Below are 24776 nucleotides of genomic sequence, written 5' to 3'. Positions count from 1 at the left end.
TTTCCCTGAGTTGCTATGTTGTATTCAATCAGTAATGATCTTGGTTTGTTGGGCCCTACCTCCCCCCACCCCCCCACCCCCGAGGGAATTTTGATTCTTCTTTCTTCTCTCCTTCAGACAGCCATTGATATCCTGACTACAGTAGTACGGAATACAAAGCCTCCCCTTTCCCAGCTCCTCATCTGCCAGGCTTTCCCTGCTGTGGCACAGTGCACCCTTCACACAGATGACAATGCCACCATGCAGGTATCTGAGCTATTGTGACTAGAAAAGGGAAGATAGTTCCCCAGCTGACAGACTATAGAAGTCTGACAAGGTTTCATGCTTAAGAGATACAAGTCTCTCAAATCCATGTTTACCCAAAGGATCCAGGAAAGGCTCAGGCTACAAAAGCCAAGCATTCTATGCTTTCACATATGTTATAATATTGAAGAATGCATCCTGCCCATCTATCTGTCTGCGGATTTTGTTACTGTGGAAGAGATTACAGGCATCTAGACTTGGGAGCCATAAGAAAGTCAGCAAAATAATAGCCCTCGAGAAGGGAGAGATGCCTGAATATTTTCCTATTTCTTTCTGTTTCTTGGATGAGTTGGTTACTTTTTCAGGTCTTTACTACTATGATTGATTGTAAAGGTTATAGGAACCTGCCAGAGAATATTGATCACCTTGGAAATCCCTAGGCAAAAGGTCTGTCTTTATTCCCATAAAGGTAGTACCCCCAATTGTTGCTACATCTTAGATATGTTTTCCCAGTACCAAAGGTAGATCTTTAGTGTTAAAGCTCAATCTGCTTGGCCATTGCCCCTTGTGATTAGGAATATGCATGTTTGAGGTAATGACTGGGTAAAGGGGAGATTGTGTAGTGCATGCCTATATCTGTGACCAGTAAATTCCTGACCCCAGTGGTATGAGCCTACCATAGACCCCATAGTCTAAGAATGGCATTTTCCTCTTACAGACTGGGGGCCTCCTGGCATCTCTCCCCCAGCTGCTAATCCTGCTTGCCACCCCTGTCTCTCCAGAATGGTGGAGAATGCCTGCGGGCCTATGTGTCAGTGACACTGGAGCAGGTAGCCCAGTGGCACGATGAGCAGGGCCACAATGGACTGTGGTACGTGATGCAAGTGGTGAGCCAGCTCCTGGACCCCCGCACCTCAGAGTTCACTGCAGCATTTGTGGGCCGCCTCGTCTCCACCCTCATCTCCAAGGCAGGGCGGGAGTTGGGGGAGAATCTGGACCAGATTCTTCGTGCCATCCTAAGTAAAATGCAGCAGGCAGAAACACTCAGTGTCATGCAGGTAAGAGGATTGTGGGGAGCTAGGTTTAGCTAGGTTAACCCACCCCCTTGGGGATAATCCTTATATTGAACCTGAAGTGTTTTTCTCACTTTCTTAACTATACTTGTAAAATAGTAAAGTAAAACTGGATCTGTTCTGGCCCAAGAAACATTGACAAGAAAATCTCGTTTTCTTGCCCTGTGGATGGTTCTCTTAGTGCAGACCCTTTCTAGGCTTACTGCCACCTTCTATGTCTGAAATTGGTTTCTCTGAAGCAGTTGTCCTTTCTGTTACCACCTAGTCTCTGATCATGGTGTTCGCTCACCTGGTGCACACTCAGCTGGAGCCGCTGTTGGAGTTCCTGTGCAGTCTCCCAGGACCTACCGGTAAACCTGCCCTGGAGTTTGTGATGGCTGAGTGGACAAGCAGACAGCATCTGTTCTATGGTCAATACGAAGGCAAAGTCAGGTAGAGCCTCATCTTTATGGTCTGGGCATTCTGCCCCTACTCACATTTCTCCTTTCCCTGATGTGCTCCATTGATTTTTGTTCAGTATATTAAACTGCCCCTGTATTCCTTTTTCCCTCTCTTTCTTTATTGCTAACCTGTATGTTTGAACAGCTGCCATTTTGATATCCCCCAAAGACAGTTAACACAGGTGGAGCATATATTTCTAATCTCTGCTGGCCTAGAGAGCCTTCTCTGCCACAGACTTCATCCAGCCAAGTATTGTTAAGGCCTAGTTTCTTTCATAAATGCAGGCCTTCTGCTAGATGGGTGGCTTATTGACCCTTTTTGGCTCTTCCTTACCAGCTCTGTGGCGCTCTGTAAACTGCTCCAGCATGGCATTAATGCAGATGACAAACGGCTACAGGATATCCGCGTGAAGGGAGAGGAAATCTACAGCATGGATGAGGGCATCCGTACTCGCTCTAAGTCAGCCAAAAGTGGGTGATGCGCCACCCTTCTAATCCCCTGCCTAGGGGCTAAAGACACCTGGGGTGAAGGGCAGGGACATAAATGATGTATATTTTAAAACATAATTGTTAGTGATAGAAAGAAGCAAAAAGAAGCAGTAGCAAACACAGTAAACAATGGATCAGAATGTGTGGTCCCTTCCTGTTGCTGAAAATTGACAAAAATAGCCTCAGATACCTAGGATCCCCATTTTACAGCTTCCATTCTGTGGTTTTGATGCATGTTTTCAGTGTGTCTTTGTTATCGGGTTGCCTTTGGCCTATGACTGCAGTGATTTCTATAGGTACTGCAGAGCCATTCTCTTTAACTGTAGGTTTGGAATCCCTGGGCTCTTTCTCAAACTGCAAGTCATGGGTACTGGAGCTACTGTGCTCTATGCAGTGACTTGGTTTCAGACTTTAATTACTGGCAAGAACTTATCTCCTTTAATTCTTTCACTCTTATCTCTTCTAACTTCTGAACTATTACAACACCAACCAAAATAAAATTATTTAACTTTAAATCATTCTTTGGTGGCTGGATATAGTCAGGACGGGGGGAAAGCCTAAGGGATAGTGAACTGTCTGATGAGTGACACTGCAGAGTGAGATTGGGGGCATTGCTGCAAGGGAACCCACTTCACATCTAACTTAAAACTTTTTCCTTCCTTTCCAGACCCTGAACGCTGGACAAACATTCCTTTGCTGGTCAAGATCCTAAAACTGATCATCAATGAGCTCTCCAATGTCATGGAGGCCAATGCTGCTCGCCAGGCCACTCCTGCAGAGTGGAATCAAGGTGAACGAGGGCCCTTTTTCCCAAGAGACTTTGAACCTGGAAGATCAAGTTAAAAGATTTCAAATTATCGATTTGATCTGTTGAGTTACTGATTTTAAAAAAAGAAAAAATGCCTCCTCTGTGGCTGGCCTGGTGCTAGGCCCTCAGAATGTAAAGAGCTGCTTCTCTGGTCTGGATAACGAGATCTCACAGAAGCTGAGGTAGGAATCATCCAGGTGGCAAGCTGCTTTAGCCTTCCTTGGTTTGGTTCTTCTCATCAAACTCTCAGTCTTTTGCTCCAGTAACCTTCTCGGGACACTGGCTTCTTCCATTCAAAATTATTGAGAGGACTTGGCCATCTCTCCCATTGGAGACTAGGCCATGTTTGTGGGAACCCAGGAGGCCCTTCTGTTCTAGCCTGTTTGGATTTGGGGTTGGGGCATATAGTACATGAGTATGCACCAGCTGCTTTTTATTTCCACATAGATGACTCCAATGATATGTGGGAGGACCAGGAGGAAGAAGAGGAGGAGGAGGATGGCTTAGCTGGCCAACTCTTATCTGACATTCTTGCTACAAGTAAATATGGTAAGCAATTTGAGAAAAGGACAGCCATGGTAAATACCTCTTTGCACACTAGTGCCAAGAATGGGGTGCCAAAAAAGGGAGAGGTGGGCCCACAAGGGATGTTCCTTGGCCTTTTGCCCCTTTGCCTCAGCCATGTGGTGGTGCCTCCCCACCTGGGCCTGATCGGGGGCCTCTGCCCTGACCCCTCCCTGTGTTGGCTGTGTCTAACAGAGGAGGATTACTACGAGGATGATGAGGAAGATGACCCCGATGCCCTGAAGGATCCTCTCTATCAGATTGATCTGCAGGTGAGGGCTTCCAGAGAAAATGTCTTGCAAGTGACAATGTCTCAAGCCATAGAAACATGGATATGGAATTTTGTGGGATTAAACCTATTCAGAGTTCATCATGGGAGGCTCAGGAGAGACTTCCTGCCCTGCTCAGTGGTCAAAGCTTTGGGTGGGCTGGGACTTTGCACCATAGTGTTTTATTCCAGTGTTATAATCTGGTTTCTTGGGGCTATGTTGTGAAGGTCCTCAGAGTGGGATATGAGATATAGCCTTTGAAAAAAAGTCTCCTTTCCTATAGAATTCAGTCCCTGGGGTGTCCAAGAATGTAGAAAACCATCCTTCAGGGAGCTGGCATTTGTCTAAAAGCCAGCATTCCCCATACCACTTGGTGGTGTTTCTTACCCCACTGTCGATGAATGACCCTGGAAACCCTCATTAATGCCACTCGTTCTTCCCTCCAGGCATATCTCACGGACTTCCTGTGCCAGTTTGCTCAGCAGCCCTGCTACATAATGTTCTCAGGGCACCTTAATGACAACGAAAGGAGGGTTCTACAGACCATCGGCATCTAAAAAGGGGAGCCTTTCCACATTTGTTCCTCCTTCTGGCCCAGCCCTCACTTGAGATGCACTTTCTTCTCAACCTAGAGCGACTTCCTGACCTTTGGCCCTTGGCCTCTCCAGGATGATACTGACTACATACAACTTGGACCGAGCTCACCAGCACTGTCACTTAGGAATGCTGGAACAAAGGACACTTTCCAAAATCCCCCTGAAGACATCCCATCTCAAGAAACTTTTTTCTCCCCAACTTGCCCCCAGCTCTGTTCCTAGAGTCTTCTGCTGGCCAGTCCAGAAACATTATTGCCCAGAAGGATTATGTGTTCATGGATCATTTTGCCCCTCCTCAGGAGCAGAGGAAGTCATGACCATTTATATTCTAAAACAGACCTGTCTCATTTCATAGGACATCTGATGTGTTCAGATAGGAATCCCCTTGAGAGAGAATTATGCTTTCTGCCCCTGACCTCTGATGCTCTGGGTTCTCAATAGGAACGAGAGGGAGCAGCTACATTCTAAGCCCTTTCCAATGAACTCCCCTCCCCACTTCCTTTCTACAACACTAAGGCTCTCCTGTCAAAGGACATCATCTTGTTTTTGCCTCACTGCATGATACAAACCAACCCCTTCCCCAAGCTGTTCCTACACACAACACACACACACAAAAATTAAGTCAGACAGATGGCAATTTGGTTTCCCTTTTAAGAAGAAAAAATTAGAGATTTTTTTTTTTAAATCCACCTCTCCCAACCATATTTAGTATGTCCCTCCCACACATTACCACACTCAAAGGTTGTTTCCTCTCCTCAGGAATCACCCAAAGTGGTTAAGTTGTAGCCTTCAAATTTGCAATGTGTATTTTTCTAGGACAGTAAAGTAATCTTTACAGATTAAATTAGTCCATTTGTAATGGACTATACCATTAGTCCAATGGTACAGGGTGTCTCAAGCACCTCTTTGCCTTGATTCCTTTTAGATGGAAAGTAGAGGGGAAAAGGGATTAGGTCAAGCCCATTTAGAAACTAGTGTGGCTAACCTAGCTGAAAATGATTGTTGGAGAACTGTTATTGTTAAATCAAGTATTTTTAAGGGAAGTTCCTTAATTGAGAAATTTAGTCTGTTGTGGGTTCAAAGTGAATGAGGATTAAGAAAATAAGGGCAAGAAGGTAGACAAGTCCAGCATTTCCTTTTTTTGATAGTGCCCACATCTGGTGCCCCATTTTTAATAACCAGAGTATTCCTTTAGGTTGGTAGTCTAACAGAAGAAGTGAGATATAAAATGAACTTGAATCTTCATACTTTATTGCTAGGCCCCACTGTGGACATTTACCCTATAAGACTGTTACAGAAGTCCAAGGAGTTTGTAGCTAATAATGACTTTGTGCCACTAAGTGTCCCTGGTGTTCAAGCCCCAAAATGGCAGGGAGGAATGTCAGTCTGAAAAGCTGAGGGCATGCAGTGTTCAGGGTGTGTCTGCTACCCGCTGAGATTCAGTGGCTAGCATTGCCTCCCCCGCTGCTTCAGTCTCCTGAGTCTGGGCAAGTTGCTTATGTTGGGGAGATGATGGCAGATCTAGCAATGTGTTGTTCAGGAAGAACCATAGTCTGGAGATTCACTATTTAGTTGTTGACTTCAAGGCAGTGCCATTAGAGTCCAGTGCTGAAGGTAACAGACCATTCTTCAAGGCCGAGCTAGCCTCTGATTTTGGCACAAAATAATGGTCCTATGCCAGCAGCATTGAAAGGGTTAGGACTCCTAGACATAGATGGAGAATGACATGGGCCCCTTTTGAGCCTCCTATGGAAAAAGAGTTGTCTGTATTTAGTGCCAAAAATAGTTCTAAGTCCTTTGGCAGGGATCCTCTCTTCCTGCTCTCCTCATGATAGTTTTTGAGGAAAACTGGGCTTCCTGCCTTAGGAGAACTCGAGTCCTGAAGGAAAAGGCCCTGATATCATTTGAGGGGCCACTCTTCCCCACCTGATGTACAGGTATGGATGAGAGTGGAGGGTCTTAGACCATTTACCTTGGGGGTGCTATTATCCCCATTCTGTTGAGGAAGAGAGTTCAAAGAGACTGTACAATGTCAGCACAGGAAGAAGAGGTGAATCTGCTTGGGGCCTATGGTGTTGAACCTGAGCCCCTATTTTGTCTCTGTTTTGGGCCAGAAAATTAGCTCCAGTCTAAAAGGGGCGGAGCTAACAGTGGTTAGAAGGAGGTTAATAAGTGGGGCAAGTGCAAGACAAAGAGAGTACTGGGCTGCTCTGAGGTAACTTCAGGTCTCCTGACCCTGGTAATAGCAGCTAGGACACCAAGGACTTTCCAGGAGTTTGCTGAGCTCTCAGTGATCTTAGAGAATTGAAGGGAAAATGGAAGAGAAACTAGGAAATTTAGAAAAGAGGCAGAAATCCAAGAAGGGAAGAAATCATTAGTCACAGACCAGTGAATGACCGTATAGGGAAGTATAAACCTACAACGAATGAATCACAAGCAAATAAGAATTTTTTAAAACAAGAAAAGTGATCACGGGTTTAATAGATGTTTGTTACGACCTTAAAAGCAAATGATGCCAAACTGGCCTCATGGTCTTCTTTACTTTTTTTAATTAACAAACTAGATCAGGAAAGTAATCTGGACACTGTAAAGTTACAAAGCATTAGGGAGCTGTCCACTAACTGCCAAATTGCAAATATCCCATTTTGGGGGACAGTTTCTGATGGTGTGCCCCGGGGCTCTTTCTGATGGTATGCCTGTGCTTTGATATTAATGACTGATGAGTTATTTTATTCCTTGCTCATTCCAAAAAGAGTCTGAGGCCATTTACAAAAGAAATGTTACTGGGTAAGGGAAGAATACTAATCAAAATTTTAGATAACAGCAGACCCCAGGGAAGGAAGACAGAAGTTAAGTCCAAATTTAGGATTTCTCTACAAGCTATAAAATAGGCAGAATCTATCTGTAAGTTTGTTTCAATAAAAATGAATTGGCAAGAATATTTTTTAAAAGTAGGAGAATTCTCTAATAATCCTGTGTGCCAATAGTAAGTGTTTATTATATGTCAGGAACTGTTCATGTGTCTTCAGAAATAAATAGTGTGGTCCTAGGCTGGGATAGAATATTCTGTTGTCCAGAATAGTGTGGAAATTCATTTCAGTCTTGCTGTGACAGTCAGCAATCCTAGAGTTTTGTGTTCCAATCTGGTCCTCAGCCAAGAGGCTCCCTGACAGCTAGGGAGTCTGTCTGCAAGAGAAAAACAAAGATGCAGAGAGACCTAAATTGTGTTAAGTGAAAGACTGAAGTAGATGAGATTGCTTAGCTTAGAGAAGATTCAGGGGAAACAGGACACTGCTTTGGAAAAGTCAAAAGTTTGTCCAGTGAAAGAAATATTACACTTTGTCACCATTCAGGCAGACTTATGACCAATAAGTAGATTTTTTTTTTTTTAGGCCTGATTTCTGGCCATTAGATGATTCTATTTTGTTTCAGCAAACATTAAATGTCTTTTATTGGCAAGGCCTGTGCCAGGTGCTCAAGACAGAAAAATAAGTAAGGCTTGGCCCCTTCCCTCAAGAAGCTAGTTTATTATGGGATTAGAAGTAAAACAATAGTGCAATAAATGTGAGGAGTGCTGTGAGAAATAAGTACTGGGTTCAGTCACCACTGCCCAAAGAGAATGGTTAATGGTAACTTGGGGAAAGAAGTCAAGTAAGATTGCCTTTAAAAGGTGATCCTTGAACTGAGCTCTTGCAAGGTGGTTGTTAACAATAACTGCTAAGGCTTGAAGGGCACTTACTAAATGCCAATGGCTGTTCTAAATACTTTTACTTGAATTATCTCATTTAGACCACCTAATAACCCTATACAATAGGTACTTTTGTTTACCCCATTTTACAGACTGTTAAAACTGAGGCCCAGAGATAAGAAGTTACCTGCAGGACGTCACAGAGCAAATGGATTCCAATCCAAGGAGCCTGTACTTTTTACCAATTCTATGTCTTGCCTCCCTAATGTATTTGCTAGGTAGGACATTCCAGAGAAAAGTATTCAAGAAAAGACCATTATGAAACTGAATGGCATTTTCATTGTTTAGAAGCAGGTTAAAATTATTGGAATTTATGGTTTAAGGGGATCTCAACCAGAAATAAAGCTGGAAGGACAAGTGAGGGCCAAATGGTCAAGGGTCTTACAAGGCCTGCTTCCTGTAGGGACTGGGAGATCATTCTAGGATTTTAAGAAGAGAAGTGACATGATCAAGTTTGCATTTTAGAAAGCATTCTGGTATCAATAAAAATACATGAAGGAATGGAAGACTTGATAGGAGTGCAGTCTGGCAGGAGCTACAACAGTCCAGGTGAGAGACTGAAAACTTAGACTAAGCTGTTAATGACAAGGGATGGAAAAAACAGGTGAATGGAATGTTGATGAGGTAATCAATAGGAATCAATAGCTGATAATGACAGCTGGTGGAGTGAATTGTGTTGCAGGGAGTTTTTCCCCAATGGCAGTGCCCAGCGATTGGATGTTTAAATGACAGTCATATCTATCATGGAAAAATCCCCCATTCTCACTGGGCTTACACTGATCTTAACCATACTTTCACAGGATTCCACTAGCAAAGCTGCCAAAAGTAATCTGTTAATAAAATAGCCAAAAGTATGAATTATTTATCTTCTCTGATGGATTGGTGCAGGTTCAACATTAGCCATCTAAATAAGAACCCTCACATTTAGATTTTTTTTTTTTTTTTTAAGGAGGCAAGAAAAGGATGAATTTGCTGGTTTCCTAAAATTGCAAATTACACTAGGTCTTTTAGACCTGTGTGGTATATATGATTTTAAGCAAATGCACTGCAAGAAGAAAAATGAGGAACCACTGGTCTGAGTAGAAGTCTTAAGAAGTCTTCAAACCTTGAGTTGCTGTAACTTGGCAAGATTAATGTACCTGGACAGTGAGGCAGCTGGGGCAAGTGACATATATATCCCCTCTGTGCCTTGGTTTTCCTCATCTGTAAAATGGGGATCTAATACCTACCTCACAGGGTTATGGTTAGAATTAAAGATTACTTATTTAAAGCACTTCAAATGGTAAAAGCATGTTCTCCCTCTCCACCCCATAACTGGGAGCTCCATTTGGCTCATTCTCCCTGACTCACTGGATTAGATGTGACTCAATTCAGTTTCACAGATGCTGCTGCTAAATTAGGGTCTTGGTGAGCCCTTGGGAAAACAGCTCTGTGAAGAAAGCACTGTGGCCCTGAAGTGCTGCCCTGGAGAACAGAGGATAGAAGCAGGTGGTGGCCCCAGCTCCTGCCCTGTACCTGCCAAGCAGATTTTTTCTATTTACTTGCTTGGTATTATAAATTTCTTGTATATTAATTTGCTTGCCCTAAACTTTTTCCCTCCACTTATTCCAAGGACATAGCCAAATCCTTTGCATTTCCTTTCCTTGGTTGTTTTTTGCAGGGTGGAAAGCAGAATTGCTTACTTAGGACAGCCATGACTCTGGATCCTATGGTGAAAGCTTGAGTGAACTTAGATTAGGCCCAGGGTCCTGGAGAAAGAGGGTTTCTCTGAAGACAAGTAGGGGACAGAAGTCTTTGGGGCCTCGGAGCAGAGAGAAACCTGTCCTGAGCTGGGCAGAGCACCTGGAGATGAAACCACTTTCTAGGGAGATAGTTGCATGGAGTCCCTGGGGTGACCAGACCCTCAGCACTAAAGCTCCTGGGAAAGGTTCCTGTGCCTGAGGCACATAGGCCAAAACTGCTGGGTCTGTGGGCATTTATCAGTGTGGACCAAGGCCTAGAAGACACCCCAGTGTTTTGCACTGTATGAGACCCCAGCACCTTTTCATGATCTTGGAAGGGGGAGTAAAACAAACAGACTGAATTTCCCACCAGCTGGCAGGATTGAGACTCAGAGTCTGATCTAATTTGATTTTCTTAAAAATAAATGTGGCATGTCTTCCAGACCTGATTTTGTCAAATTGATGTATGATATATCCCTCACTGGCTCCCTCATCTCCATCCCTGGTCACCAGTCTGTGCATTGCCAGGGAGCTGCCTTTCCAATTCTGAGGCATACAGAGACTCATTAGCAAGAACACAGAGATGCATTTGGAATCAGGAGGGTTGGATTCCTGCTCAGGCTCTGTCAGTGACTTTTCATAGACCTTAAGTTCTTTTTCCATTGAACAGAGAGTGTGTGACCTAGAGCATCTCTGCTAGTTCTGACATGGAGATTCCAGTGGGTGTGAGTTCTCCTGAGCCTTACTCCATTTTACACATAAGGGGACGAAGACCAGAAGGGTTAAGTTCTTTCTCCAAGTTTGCAGAGCTAGTAAGTGACAGAGTAGGACTCATACTCCAGTTAATGGTAAAGGGCATGGGCTTGGGAGCCAGTCTACCTGGGTTTGAATCCTGGCTCTGCCATTTACCAGCTGGTGGCTCTAGACAAAGTACTTAAATCACCTATGCCTCCATTTCCTAATCATAAAACAGGTATAATAGTATCTGTTTCATGGAGTGATTGAGATGATTAAATAAAGTCAATAAAGTCACTTCTTAGTACATGCCCCATAATAAATATTCAATGAATTTTAGCTATTATTAATCAAATCCCAAGTCCTCACCACCCAAATCTACCCTTACAGAGCTGGTTTCTCCAAGAAAATCCCTGTGCCTTTGTAGGTTCAACAGTTCCCATCTGTACAGAGGGTGAACAGGGTTATGCTGAAAACAGAGACCCCAGAGAGGGGTCTTGAGAGAGGGGATAGGCAAAGGAGAGCTGTAAACAGAACCTCCCTCCTCCCTTACCCTCAGGTCCCAAAATAACACTTGTCTGCCCCCACCCTGCCCAGCTGGCAGAGCTGCAGGCTGAGTAAGGTGCCATTTAAAGATAACCTGGCCTTCCCCTGTCTGTCCCACTTGGCTGTACTGGGCTCCAGAGGCATAGGACTGACACGGCTCCCACAGCCATCCAGGGTGTACCTGAGTAGGGGGCTGCTCACGGATCCCACGCAAGCCAGTCTGGCTACACTCCCTCCTGTCCTGAGGCACAGGCTGCCTAAGCTCTACCCAGACTGTCCTGGGTACTCCACAACCATGCAGAAGCCTGGCATTCTGGGAGAGGCAATCCTGCAAAGGCATTGCTACAAATCCCTCTGGGGAAGAGTGCTCCTTACCAGTAACTGCAGGATCAGTGAGGCTGATCCCCACTGTCCTTCACCTAACTCCCCAGGCCCCTCCTCCCACCCAGAGGACAAATCCTGGAGATGCATGCTTTCCTTTACAACAAGAAACTTAGAGCTGGGACACTAGAGAAAGCTTTTTAATTTGGGAGAGATGTCTGTTTCCTCTGGGGCAGTGGGAGCCAGAAGACCTGGTTTCCTTCAGTCCCCAAGAGACCCTGGCCAAATTCCTGGAGCTCTCTGTGCCCTGCTCTCCCCAACTGTGGAATGCAAGGCTCCCTGGAGAGGGTGTGAGGAGATTAATTCAGAGAAAAAAGGCTTCTGAGCCTTTGGAGGGAAGGAATATGTAATTACCTGTCTGCAGGAGTTGGGCTGCCAGAGGCTATGCGGGGGAGGAGGAGGTAAGGCTAGCCTGGAGGGCTCTTCTGAGGACAGCACTGCTGGCTGGAGCAGGAATTAGGAAAGGAAAAGATACTTACATCCAAAATGGCTCAACTCGAGTCACCCGGCCCAGAGAGCTGGGGCAGGGCAGGAGGCTCCGGGATGGAGGGAGGCTCCAGGGCCCAGGGCCTGAGAAGGTAAGGAGGGCCTTAGGAATAAGCAGGACTCCCCATATGCTCTGATAGGAAGCGGAGCATGGAAGGTTTGGGGAGGAGCCCTGGGCTGGTCACTCAGTCCAGGGGTGAAGTGACTCAGCAGAGCTCACTCACCCACAGCCCAGGCCAAGCCCAAACTGGGTCACAGACGTGATTGCAGCAACACCTTTCTGCCTAGCTCCCATTGCCCTCCTTCACTCCAGATACTCACAGCTCCTTCTCACCACAGGCCAACTCCTGTGTGAGATAAGGGCTGGGCCCTGAAGTTTTCTGAGTACATGCTCTGTATGTCAGGCATAGCACTGAGCATTTCAGACATATTTGCACCGAGCCTTTCAGACATATTTAATGAGAGGCAGAGGGCTTTGAAATAACAAAAGTCCAATTTCAAATCCCAGCTGTGTGAGCAAGGGGAATTAACTTCTCTCAACCTCAGTTTTCTCATCTATACAATGGGATGAACTCATGGTCAGTGTTGCTATGAGGGTTAAATGAGATCACAAAGATAATGTGCCCAGCCTACTGCTTGGGTCACACTTGATACTCAGAATGGTAGTTACTATTTTTGTTATTAATATTAAAGGAATGCCTCCACCACTCACCAGCTGTGAGAAACGTGGGCAAGTTATTTCATCTCTCTGTGCCTTAGTTCTCTCATCTGTAAAATAGGGGTAACTGTCCTATTCCTAAGGGTTGTTTGAAGGATAAATGAATTAATATATATGTCAATGTGCTTATGACATTGACTGACACATGGTGTTAATAAGTGTTAGCTGCTAGTGTTACTGTTATGATCATATTCCAGGCATCCTGGGGAGAGCCTGGTACTTGTATCTTGTCTCATCTGATCTAGATTACTCTTTGCCTCCCCATTTCCAGAAAAGGGGCTGGGAGCCAACAGATACTGACATGGTCATAGAGGATGTTCCTGTGTGCCCTTCTCTGGAGAAGATGCCATAACGCTTCTCAAGACCTAAAAATTTGGATGACTATCTTTCTAGGGCCCCCAGTGCCAACCCAGTACTCCTACCCAAGACCCTTCCTCACTCCTTCCCAGTCTTATGACCCTTCCGGGACCCAGGTCCATTATCATGGTGACATAGCCAGCTCTCCATCTCCAAGCTCCAGCATCCCCTGCTAAGAAGTACTGATCTTCCCAACTCTGCCAGTTCTCCCCACTGGCCTACCCACAGCCCTTTCCTCACCCTCTCTCCTAGCCCTAATCACTTCCCATCCCATGGATTTAAAAGTTTCCCTAGAATTTTGCAAATAGAAAATCACTGGTGATGTTGGTGAGAGCCAGATGTCATGGAGAGGAGGAGGCATCAACCAGAGGTGTAGGCTTTTAGGACTATTTGGAAGAGAGAGAAGAGAGAAGCAGGAAAGTAGCCAGAGAGGGATAAGATTCAGGAAACGTGGGGTTTGTTTGTTTTTAAACAGGAGAGAGTTCGGATTTCTTTTTCCTTAGGGGGAAAAAAATGCTGGTAAGAAGGGAGAAACTAAAGACTAACTAAAAGAGAAGGGATAATGAAGTGTTATACCAGATGGAATCAAGAGTACACATGGAAGAGTCAACCTTGGACAGGAGGAGGGAGAGCCCTTCATCCAAGTCATTCAACCAACAATGACTGAGCAGCAATGGCTACGACTGGGGACCACAGTGAGCATGACCTCATGGTCTTGGCATTCATGGAGCTTGTGATCTTAGAAAGATGTATGTGATGTGCTGAGCCCTTGAGCATGGGACTTGCCTTATGAAGCTCATTACCACAAAGGAGAGTCTAAAGTTGTATGTAATGGTGCCTAAGAGTCTCCCCCTGAGTACCTCTTTGTTGCTCAGATGTGGCCCTCTCTCTCTCTAACTGAGCCATCTCGACAGGTGAACTCGCTGCCCTCCCCTCTACGTGGGACCCGACTCCCAGGGGTGTAAATCTCCCTGGCAACGCAGAGTATGACTCCCGGGGATGAATGTGGACCCGGCATCGTGGGACTGAGAGTATCTTCTTGACCAAAAGGGGGATGCAAAATGTGACGAAATAGTTTCAGTGGCTGAGAGATTCCAAATGGAGTCAAGAGGTCACTCTGGTGGACATTCTTATGCACTATATAGATAACACCTCTTAGGCTTTAATGTATTGGAATAGCTAGAAGTAAATACCTGAAACTACCAAACTCCAACCCAGCAGTCTGGACTCCTGAAGACTATATAATAATGTAGATTACAAGGGGTGACAGTGTGATTGTGAAGACCTTGTGGATCACACCCCCTTTATCTAGTGTATGGATGAGTGGAGGAATGGGGATAAAAACTAAAGGACAAATGGGGTGGGATAGCGGGATGATTTGGGTGTTCTTTTTTCACTTTTATTTTTTATTCTTGTTCTGGTTCTTTCTGATGTAAGGAAAATGTTCAGAGATAGATTGTTGTGATGAACGCATAATTATGCTATCATACTGTGGACAGTGGATTGTATATCATAGATGATTGTATGGTGTATGAATGTATTTCAATAAAACTGAATTTAATAATAAAAAAAAATGTATGGATGGGAGATGGATGGAAATGGACAGTGTGTTGGGGGTGGTAAGTTGAGAGATGCCTCTTTTTGTCCCACTGCTGCTTCATTTATGACCATGTCCGGTGTGAGTAAATACTCTCAACCACCCATCAGACTACCAGCAACATGCTAGGGCAGTAGCCTATCCTCTCCTCACTCCAGCTTTTCTGGGTGGGTGTGTCGGCACCCACAGGGAGCCGAAGATGGGACGGCACCTCTTTGGGCTGCCCTCCCCCAATCTATTTAGATTCTCCTGGGCCTTCCATGCTCTGCCCTGGTTCCCTCAGTCCAGAAACACTTGGTGTCTGCACCATCCACATTTGTGGGGAGAAGGGGTTCCACACAGATTTAGAAGTCTTGGGCCCTAGTGTTGCCTCTGTCATTCGCTGGCTGTATTGCCTTGAGTAAGTCATTTGACGTCCTTAAGTCTCAGTTTCTTTATCTGTAAAATGGGGTTGATACGAACACCTGCCAGCCTCTTTTAGCTTATGTTGTTGTGGAGAACCTCAAATGAGGTAGATATCCAAGTGCTTTGTAAAGGGCTGTAGGATGGCAGATCATTCAGGTAAGCCTTTGAATTTCTTTCTAGCTTGATTTGCAGTTCCCAGTCAGGGTGCCCCATGTGGCATGGGGTACAGTCACTGGCACTCAGTGGGTCTGCATACAAATTTGTTAGTGGATTGAGTCTACCAACCCTAAAATATTATCTCTACCTGCAATTAACTCTTGCTCTCCTTATGCTCTCATTGGCTAATGCAGTATTTCTTTAAGATTACTCTGGGAAGAAGTTCTCCTGGCAGGGGTAGGAAAGCATTCTCCCTGCAAAGGTTGTCGGGATGGGCTGAAGGTGACCCCAGTGTCCTGCCACCCCTTCTGGGAACACCATGGGTTGGTGTGCCGTTCACATGGAGGAGGAAGGGGCCATGTCAGGGAGCCAGTGCAGCTGACAGGGCCCAGACCTGTGGGCACTGCTGGGGACAAAGCCGCTCTGAGCTGCCTCTCAATGAGGGCCTCTGTTCTGGGGGTGGGGGCGGGGTGACTCCCAGTCTCTCCCCACCTCCCAACCCCCCCGCCCCGATGTCCTGGACTGGGCACTGGGGCAAAGGAGGTCCAGCTCAGAGGAAGGCCCGGCTCGGCCCCTCCAGGGTAAGCCCATGAGCCTAGCATTCGGAGACGGCACCACGATCAGCGCTTCTGCGGCCCGGCATACTGACTGGGGCCGGGGAGGCGGGAGGAGCGGCCGCGGAGCTGCCGGCAGGGGGCGCAGGGCAGTGGCGGCTGGGTGAGGGGCGCCGGTGGGTGGACCCCTGGGCGGTGCGTGGCGCGGCGCGGGCAGGGTGACCGCGGGCCGGGCGCTTAGTCCCGCCCCCAGAGGAGGCGGGAGAAGAACCGGAGCCTGGCCGCGGGCTGGGCCCCGCCGCAGCTCTCGCTGGCCGGCTGCGTCCTACTGTCCCTTCTCCCGGTGGCCCGGCCCCGGCCGAGCCCAGCCCCCGCCATGCCGTCCACGGGGCTGTGCGGGGCCGCGCCGCTTGCTGTGCTCGCCTTCTTGATGCTGGGAGCTTCCCTGGGTAAGGGGCTGAGGAGCCAGGCTGGGGAAGAGGGGAGAAGGGGAAGGGCTGATCCGAGGGGCCTCCGCGCCGGGCTCCCCGGAGGCCCTAGGGATACTGCACACGCCCTGATGCTGCGGGATCTGCAGGGAACAGGAGGAGACAGAGGCCGGAGGCTGGGCCAGGCAAAGCTGACCCTGGGGCGTGAGGTCAGCTTCAGAAGCCTCTGGGGGCTGAGACACCCAGGGTAAAGGCAAGGGAGCAACCTCCAGCATCCGGGAGCCTGCGGGCTGGGGACCACCTGGGGAGTGGGGCTGGGAGTGGGGCTAGGGGCGGCTGGAGATGAACTGGCCGGGTGGCCACTGGACACCCCAACCCCTGCCCACAGCGCTGGCCGGCGAGGACTGCCTGTGGTACCTGGACCGGAATGGCTCCTGGCATCCAGGGTTTAACTGTGAGTTCTTCACCTTCTGCTGCGGAACCTGCTACCAGCGGTACTGCTGCAGGGACCTGACCCTGCTCATCACAGAGAGGCAGCAGAAGCACTGCCTGGCCTTCAGGTGGGCTCCTGCCTCCACCCGGCAGCCCCCTTCTCCATTCCCCCCTTTCAGAGGCCTCCCTGGGCCTTTCCGTCCTCCCTCCCAGCCTCCTGCCTCCTTCCCATTGTCCACCTCCACATTCTTTGCTGACACCCCGGCACCAGCTTGATGATGGAAGCTGGGTGGTTAGTGCTGGGGCTCTGGAGTTCCAGAAAAGGCATGTTGGTTACCGTCTTAGGCTTGGGCTGGTCTGAGTGCTTTCAGGTTTCTTCTGGAGCCCTCTCTTTGGTCCCCTCAGGTCCTGTGGAGAGAGGGTACAGGGTTACCACCCAGACTGTAGCATAGCCTTGTGGAAAAAGCTCTGGCAAGAAGGTAGGAGATTTGGGGTTGATTTCCAGATCCACTTCTCATTAGCTGTGTGATCTTGTGGAAGACACTTCCTCTCTATGGGTCATTTTACCCTCTTCCCAAAATGAGAAGGTTGACAAAATTAGTGGTTTTCAAACTTCTTTTGAAGGGGACTGCTCATTTATAAGAGATATAAGGAAACTGGTTGAAGTAAGGTTTGGAAAAGACAGCTCTGGTTTATTTCTTAAGGCCCCTTCTCATGCTAACATGTTATTATTCTAATCTATTAGGTTGTAGGTGTAAGAGCAAATGGGGGAGTGGGGAGGAGGGGGCACTACAAATCCCGGCATGCCTCCCGCTAGCCAGTCAGGCAGCATAGCCTTCTGGGAAGTGGAGGTCCCCTAAGATCTTCTCCATGGGCACAGCCACTGGGCAGAATCCCACAGGGAACCCTCAATCCCAGCATACTGTGGCCCCCTGCTGGCCAGGAATTGGCGCACAGTTTTATGGGCACCATGATGAGGACTCCCTCCTGTGAGTGTTGGAAGGTGAGGACCTGTTCTCTGTCTAAAGTCCCAAGACCATAGCAGGCATCGCCTCAGCTGTGATCCTCTTTGTGGCTGTGGTTGCCACCACCATCTGCTGCTTCCTCTGTTCCTGCTGCTACCTGTACCGCCGGCGCCAGCAGCTGCAGAGCCCATTTGAAGGTACTTGCGGGACTGAGCGAGAGGGGCCTGAGATGGGCTGGGCTGAGCCCCATGGTGGGCACCAGTGAGGTCAAGGGTTTGTGAATTCCGTAGTCGTGTGTGTGTGCTCTTCTACACACTCATTGGCCAATGTATAAACCCAGAGATGCTTGTAAGCCCACAAATATTAGAATGTGCCCAGGAGTATATGTGACATGGGACAGTGTGTGCATGTATGAGCAGGCTCCTGACTATTCAAGTGTGCACTGGCCTGCAGTCTGTCAACCATGGCCTGTGTGTATGTGTGTGCAGTGGGCATATGCATGTACATGATTCCTAGTGAGTACCCAAGGTGGGGACTATGGCCATGAACTTTCATTGGGTGTGCTCTAGTGTACAACAGAGTGTGTGCCTGGGCACTGACCTGTGATTGTACATATGCCAAAAGCTGGTGGGGCATGGGGACTGTGACACCATGTGGGGCATCAGTGTGGAAGAGAAGGGCTGGGAGGGCCCCCTTGGTGGCAGCTCTGCTGGATTACAAGATGCCCCCTCCTTGCCCGAGTGGGGCATTCTCAGGCTGGCTGTCTGGCTCAAGAGGTCTCTGAAATCTGCTGAGTGGAGCACACGTGCTAAACACAGATGGGCCAGCAGGGGCCATTGTCCCAGCTCCCTGCCCAACTCTGTCAAGCAGGGACTGGGAGGCAAAGGCAGCAGGTGGCCAGTGTGGAGCCTGCATAAGGAAGGGACCCCAGAGTGCTTACCTTTGTTTCCTGGGCAGGAGGAGGAGGCTTCCCATGGGAGGTGGAGCTCTGAATGCCAATCCTTCTTCCCCACCTAGGCCAGGAGATTCCGATGACAGGCTTCCCAGTGCAGCCAGTGTACCCATACCCCGAGGACCCTAAAGCTGGCCCTGCACCACCACAGCCTGGCTTCATGTATCCACCCAGTGGTCCTGCTCCCCAGTATCCACTGTATCCAGCTGGGCCCCCTATTTACAACCCTGCAGGTAAGTAAGCAATCTGGAATCCCTTGCTCCTACCCCCAGTCCTTGCTCTGGGACCTCCCCTGTCCCTCCCTCACCCCCATATACCCCTCACAGACTTCTTCCACCTCTAGCTGGAAACTTCCAGGCCAGCTCTTCCCCATGGGTCCTGCATGCACAGGGATGGAAAGGAGGAGGTAGGGTTACTTCACGTCCCTCTATCCCACTGATGCTAATCCTGTTTCCTTCGTTTTCAGCTCCTCCCCCCTATATGCCACCACAGCCCTCCTACCCAGGAGCCTGAGCAACCAGCTGTGTGTCTGTTGCCCCTTCAGTGATGCCAACCTTGGGAGATGCCCCCATCCTGTACCTGCATCTGACCCTGGGGGTGGGAAGGGGTCCTCTTGTCATCAGGCCCCAGACCAAGCCAAGCTATGGGCCCGCTTGGAACAGAGCCCCGAAGAGGTGGAACAGGAATGGAGCTGGAACTAGGCCATGATAGAGGGGCGGGTGGGGAGGGCTCGGGATTGGTGGACTTATTTTTATTGGGGGCAAGGGAGGGAGGTGACAGCCTGGGTCACACCCCCTGCTTTCAAAAAATCCCTCTACTCCCAGGGATCCCAGACAGGGAAGGTTGGGCCCCTCCTGTTTGCCCACGGGGCAGAGGTGGGGGCAGGGATGAGGTGCCATCTGCAGTCAGCAGTAGCCCTCCTCTCTGGCTGCCCCACTGGCAGGGTCCTGGCCTGCTGGATTAAAGCTGTAAAGATGTAACTCATGTCCGTCCCATCATTGACCTGTGCACACTTTCCAGGAGTACTGTCTTCAGCTGGGCCCTAACTGCTGCTGCTCTACATCCTCAAAGCAGGGGAGGGCAGGCACCAGGGCTGGGACACAGTACCACCCTCATCCCCAGCCACAGGTTGAGGGGTCCTTGGGCTGGTTCCTACTACCGATGAGGTGGATTTTGTCACAGTTGGCAAGAAGGGGCTCATTTGCACTACAGAGATTCCCCGCTAGGGGTCAGACCTCTGGAGCATCTAAGGCACAGCAAACTACAGAGGCACCTCCCCCAACTCAGATACACTGGGATTCGAATTTGGACCCCACCACTATCTGACCTTGGCCTGTCTCTGAAGATCTTGAAGGCTCAGTGTCCTCGTCTATAGAATGGGAATAATACGTACCTCAGAGGGCTGTCCTGAGGGTGTTAGTCCTGTTAGTTTCCTTCCTTCCTGATCAGGAGTCCTAGGAGTAGGAGCCAAGTGGAGAAACTGGACCACCCAAGGGACTGGTGCAAGGTGCTTCTGTCGGCTGCCTTGGATCCTCAGGGGTTCCCTAAATGATCAGATTCCCCCAGGCCCACCTCAGTGCCCCCCATTGGGCCAGGCAGCAAGGGACATGACTTGGTCCTCCCCCTTCTCCCACAAATGCTAGCCAGGAGAAGCAATCCAGGAGGATGTAGTAAGTGCCCCCACTCCTGGAACTGCCTGAGCACCCAGCTAGACCCTCTTCCCTTGCCTTGCCCCCTGGGGACATGGTCCGTGTGATTTCAGGACCTCTCTGGTGACAGATCCAGGAAAGGAAGTTTGATAGTTTCTAAGTCAAGCAGGAAAAGTGCCAGTTCAGTTTGGCCAAGCTGCCTCCACCCAAAAGTGTCCTCTCCCCAAGCCGAATCCCCCAGGATTCATTCCCTATGCCCAGCCCCTCCTCCCAGGCCAACCTCCTCTTCCCACCATCCTCAGGAACTCCTTCCCCACCGCAGCCTCGGCCCCTGCTCTTCTGCCCTGCCCCCTCAGCCTTCTTCCTCAGCTCTTTGGGCTCCTGCAGCCTCCTCTCCCAGCTAGTTCGGGATGTGGCCCCTGTGCCTACCATGTCCCCAGGGCCCTCTGCTGCCCACACAATCTCAGGCTCTGGGAATGCTGCCCTGAAGACAGGAATTCCTGGGCCAGCTGCTTTGGGACCACGGTCAGAAGGTCTCCCGTGGGCAAACCTGGGACCTTGACTCTGTCCCTGGATTCGCAGCCTTCTCCCTTTCCCAGTGAAATTTTCAGAGGGTCCGTAAGTCTGCCCTCTGGACTGGACCCACACAGGGAGGGACAGCTGTTGCTGATGAGGTCAGAGCTGGGGCCACAGCCGCACACCAGCCTTCTCTTTCAGAGTGGGGGCAAGGAGGTGGGAGCTGGGGCACCACGGAGTGTCCTGGCCTAGAGTCCACAGGTTCATCTTGAGATTTGGAGCCTAGTCTTGTCTCTCCTGAAGCTGAGAGGTTGAAGAGATGTACAGGGTAAGGTTTCCAAGTTCTAAATTTCCCTGAGAAATTAGTGTGTAAATTTATGCAAGATCTTGCCAGTCAGAATTAATTATCCTTGATTCTAGAGCCAATTAAAAAGTGCTTTGTAGTCACACTCCTTCCCAAATTTCCAGTCAATTAACTCTGCAAAGCACAGAAAATAAGAGAATTCTAAGAAAAAGGGGGGAACCGTGGTAGAATGGGGTTTTCACATGCTCCACGCAGAGAGGAGGCCCCTTTCCCATATACCCTGGACTTCTTTAACTGGGGGCAACGTCCCTATAACACTCCCCCCCAAACTCTACAATCACCTCTGACCCCACCTTTGGCTCATCACCAGGGGAACAGGGAAAGCCCAGCAGAACCAGGAGGACACAGCTGTAGCTGTCCCTCCCGATCACTTTGTTCCTCAACCAGCACCCTCCCCAAACCAGTGAGGTACCCTACAAGGATAGGTGGGGGTGGGGAGCAGGAGAGACAGTGGGCCTCAAGAATCAGGAACCCTACTTGGGTAAATGGGGTTCTGCTGGGTTGGTAGGGGACATTGAGCATCCTAAAGAGTGTGCAGTCTGGAAGGCCTAGATGGAGAAGAGGTATTTTTACCCCAAAACAAATGGTCCGCATTGTAGGGGCAGGAATCCTACAGGCAGGGCCTGCTAAACCAGATGGGGGAAGGCAGCACTCAAAGAGGGATGGTAGGAGTTCAGGTGCGGGGAGGGAGCTAGGGCAGGGTTACACGGAAATACAACCTGGGGAAGATTAGAGAGAAAGGGAAGACACTGGGGGAAAAGGGAGTCAGGAGGAGGTTGAAGGGGAAGAGCCTGGGAAAACAGATAAGGAATGAGAGGGATGAGAGGGATGAAACGGATGAGATTAAGAAGGGCTGGGGTGGGGCGGTAGGTAGAGTAGGTTGTAGGGAGTGAGATGCAGCAGCCAAGGGATGGGGAGAAGGTGTGAAGGCCTGGTAGAGCAGGAGAGAACAGCAAGGTGTGCGGGCCGTGTTTGGAGACCCTTGGAGGTTGTGCTCACCCACCGGGGCTCCCAGGCCAGAGGTCTGCCCGGCCCCACACTTGGCCCCACACTCCGAACAGGCTCCAGGGGAGCTCAGGATTTCAAGGCTTTTGGCAGAGGTTGGCGGCAGGGGATGTCCTGGTGGTGCACAGGGCCGGGATTCAGAGGATCTTGGGGTACAGAAGAGTGCTCCTCCTCCTGATACTATGCTTCTAGAAGGCGGCCACATGAGTGCCAGTGGGTGCCGACTCGCAGCGCTCCGCCTGGAGCTCAAGATCACTGGCTCCTCAAGCTCCTGCGATGGGGAGTTTGTGTGTGCCTGGGAAGCCTCAGCGTCCACCATCCGACCCTGCCAGGGCCAGGGCCTTGGTCCCAGCCCTGGTGACTCCCAGGGTGCAGGGAAGGCGGGAGAAGGGGGCTTTTCCTGTGCTGGCTGTGCCAGGAGGCGGGAAGCACGGGGTGCAAGCGCTGGTGCTGGCAGGCCGCGGGGGCCGGGAGAGCGGGACAAGAAGACACAGAAGGTGACACGCACACCCTAGAAGCGATGGGAGAGAGCCGAGGTGGGGCGGCACGGAGGATATTCCGAGTGGGAACTACAGGAAGAGATGCGGAGGTCGGACGGTCCCTTGGCTCAGGTGGATAGGATGGACCCAGAAGCGGAAGAGTTTGAGTCCAGATTCATCAACTTACTTGGACAAGTCATTTGCTCTCTTTGAATTTATTTTCTTCCCTGTAAAATGCCGGCGCTGGACGCGAACGGATCCTTTCCAGGTCTTTTCCCCCAGGAAGCCGGACGGTCGGGTGACTGCCACGGCGGGTGGGACAGGGGGGCGGCGGTGGGTGCCAGGCGGGGCAGAAGCGCGGCCCCCGTGAGTGCAGACCCCTCTTCAGCGGATCAGCAGGGCCTTGAGCACAAGCGCCCGCTCTCTGCCCCTCCCAGGCCGCGCGGGGAGGTGCCCCCCAGGCAGTCCGTAGAGCGGGGCTGGCTCCCTGTCCGTGTTCCCATGCACACAGAAAGGGAGACAGCAGGTTGGGTGCTCTCAGGGTCGGGCGAGCTGGGAACCCTTCCCCTTCCGGGCCCGAGCTCCGGGCGCTGTGGAGCAGCGGGGAAGCTAGGGGGCGCTGCGCTCCCGCGGGCCGGACGCCCTCGCCGCCAGTCTAGCCGCTTCCTCCCGGACCACAGGGCTGCCTTGGAGGACCCCTGCCCCCTGCAAGTGTTAATTCTGGGAAATCAGGTTCAGATGCACCAGAGAAATGAAGACTTCGTCCCCGACCGGGGCATAGCCTCTGTGTGCTCCGAGGAAGCGGGCTGCAGCACTGCCTTGGTTGCTTGGGGACAGTCAGGGGTGGTTTTTTTCTCTGACTAAATCTTGCCTAAGTTTGGTAGAAAGAGCTAAGGTGAAAGGTTCTATTAGAGCCTTAAGACTAGGGGATCGGTTGTTTTGGTTTGGTTTGGCTTCCAAGGGGAAGGACTCAAGGGGAGAAGAGCTGAGCTCTGCTTTTTATTTGCTGTGTGATCATAGACATGTTAACCTCTCTGGGCTAAACTTTATCTACAAAACGGAGATAATACTGATAGCCACCTCACAGAGTTGTAAGGATCAGATGAAAGCATCTAGCCAGTGCCTTGCACTAGTAGGCACAGGGCAAATGGAGGCTCTGGCCAAGTTTAGCTCCAACTAACACCCTTTGAGATCCAGAAGCCAGAAAAAGTGTTTGTCTCCCTTCTCTGGGGCCCAGTTCCAGCAAGTGGGTGGCAGGGAATGGGGGTGGAGTTTACCTTGGGACCTGTGTTCTTTGCTCCCAGGCCCAGCCTACCCTCTGTGCTTTTGGCCAGACCCAGCACAGTGAGCACCCCCACCCCAAAGGTGTGAAACTGCTGTGCTCCCTGTCACTGAGGCTAGACCTAGAAACAGAAAAACCCACAAGTGACCCAGACCCAACGTGGTAGTTCCCAAGTGCCAAGGGGTGCTAGCACCTTCCATCCAATAAAAGTCAGAGAGATGCCTTCAATATACACCCAAAGTTGGGCATGGGGCACTGTGAGGGCAAGAGGGCCACCTGCAGCTTGGGCAGGGAGGCAAATCAGTGTGTAGGGCAAGGGTTGGGATGATCAGGTACTTCTGGACCCTAGGGCACACTGGTGTGGGTCTTCTCCCCAGAAGGTCACTCCGCTTTTCTGCCTGCTCAGAGATGGCCGCAGTCCTGGGCTTGTGACTGCTGTGAGGAGCTGGCCCAGAGCCCACAGTTAGGAAGAGGCATGGAATGAGCATCCCCTGAACATGCCTAATATAGCCATCTCGGAGCCCTGCGCTCCACTCTGCCTCGTCTCCCCAAGAGCAGCTCCAGCTACTGACTACAGGCGGAAGGCAGGTTCAGGAGTGGACCCTGCCTAAGGCCGGGCCTCAGCCTGGACACCCAGGACAGTGGGGAGTCCTCTGCTCAGGGTTGAAGCTTTCTCCATTGCTGTAGTTTCTGATGATGTGACCTTGTCTGGGAATCAACTAGGGATGGCATGGCAAGGAATCAATTTCAAGAGTCCCCTGGGTAGCCCAGGGTTAGCATCAGGGCCCTGAGCACAGTACAGAGGTAGGGCACAGCCA

General features: G+C 49.9%; 2 protein-coding genes across 6 annotated transcripts in view; both read left to right on the top strand.

Annotated features, from left to right (window-relative positions):
- The window catches only part of IPO9 (importin 9), a 45101-nt gene extending 34708 nt beyond the window's left edge, over positions 1-10393 (top strand). For 3 of the 5 annotated variants that reach the window (XM_037825049.1, XM_037825053.1, XM_037825052.1), the window contains 8 exons: positions 118-246; positions 1026-1301; positions 1582-1748; positions 2094-2227; positions 2913-3035; positions 3501-3602; positions 3813-3889; positions 4333-10393. In XM_037825049.1, the coding sequence (XP_037680977.1) occupies positions 118-246; positions 1026-1301; positions 1582-1748; positions 2094-2227; positions 2913-3035; positions 3501-3602; positions 3813-3889; positions 4333-4443 (1119 nt within the window). In that variant the 3' untranslated portion in view covers positions 4444-10393. The remainder of the gene's footprint in view (positions 1-117; positions 247-1025; positions 1302-1581; positions 1749-2093; positions 2228-2912; positions 3036-3500; positions 3603-3812; positions 3890-4332) is intronic. The other 2 variants (XM_037825051.1, XM_037825050.1) reach the window with 2 other exon arrangements.
- Positions 10394-16075: 5682 nt separating this feature from the next.
- Positions 16076-19647, top strand: SHISA4 (shisa family member 4). The gene is made up of 5 exons (XM_037812198.1): positions 16076-16335; positions 16703-16874; positions 17775-17908; positions 18729-18896; positions 19130-19647. Exons 1-5 carry the CDS (start codon positions 16263-16265, stop codon positions 19174-19176), a joined length of 594 nt encoding a protein of 197 aa, XP_037668126.1. The 5' UTR covers positions 16076-16262; the 3' UTR covers positions 19177-19647.
- Positions 19648-24776: the final 5129 nt, after the last annotated feature.

This window comes from Choloepus didactylus, chromosome 2, assembly GCF_015220235.1.
Source record: "Choloepus didactylus isolate mChoDid1 chromosome 2, mChoDid1.pri, whole genome shotgun sequence".
Lineage (NCBI taxonomy): Eukaryota > Metazoa > Chordata > Mammalia > Pilosa > Megalonychidae > Choloepus > Choloepus didactylus.
This window is presented reverse-complemented; position numbering and strand designations above follow the sequence as displayed.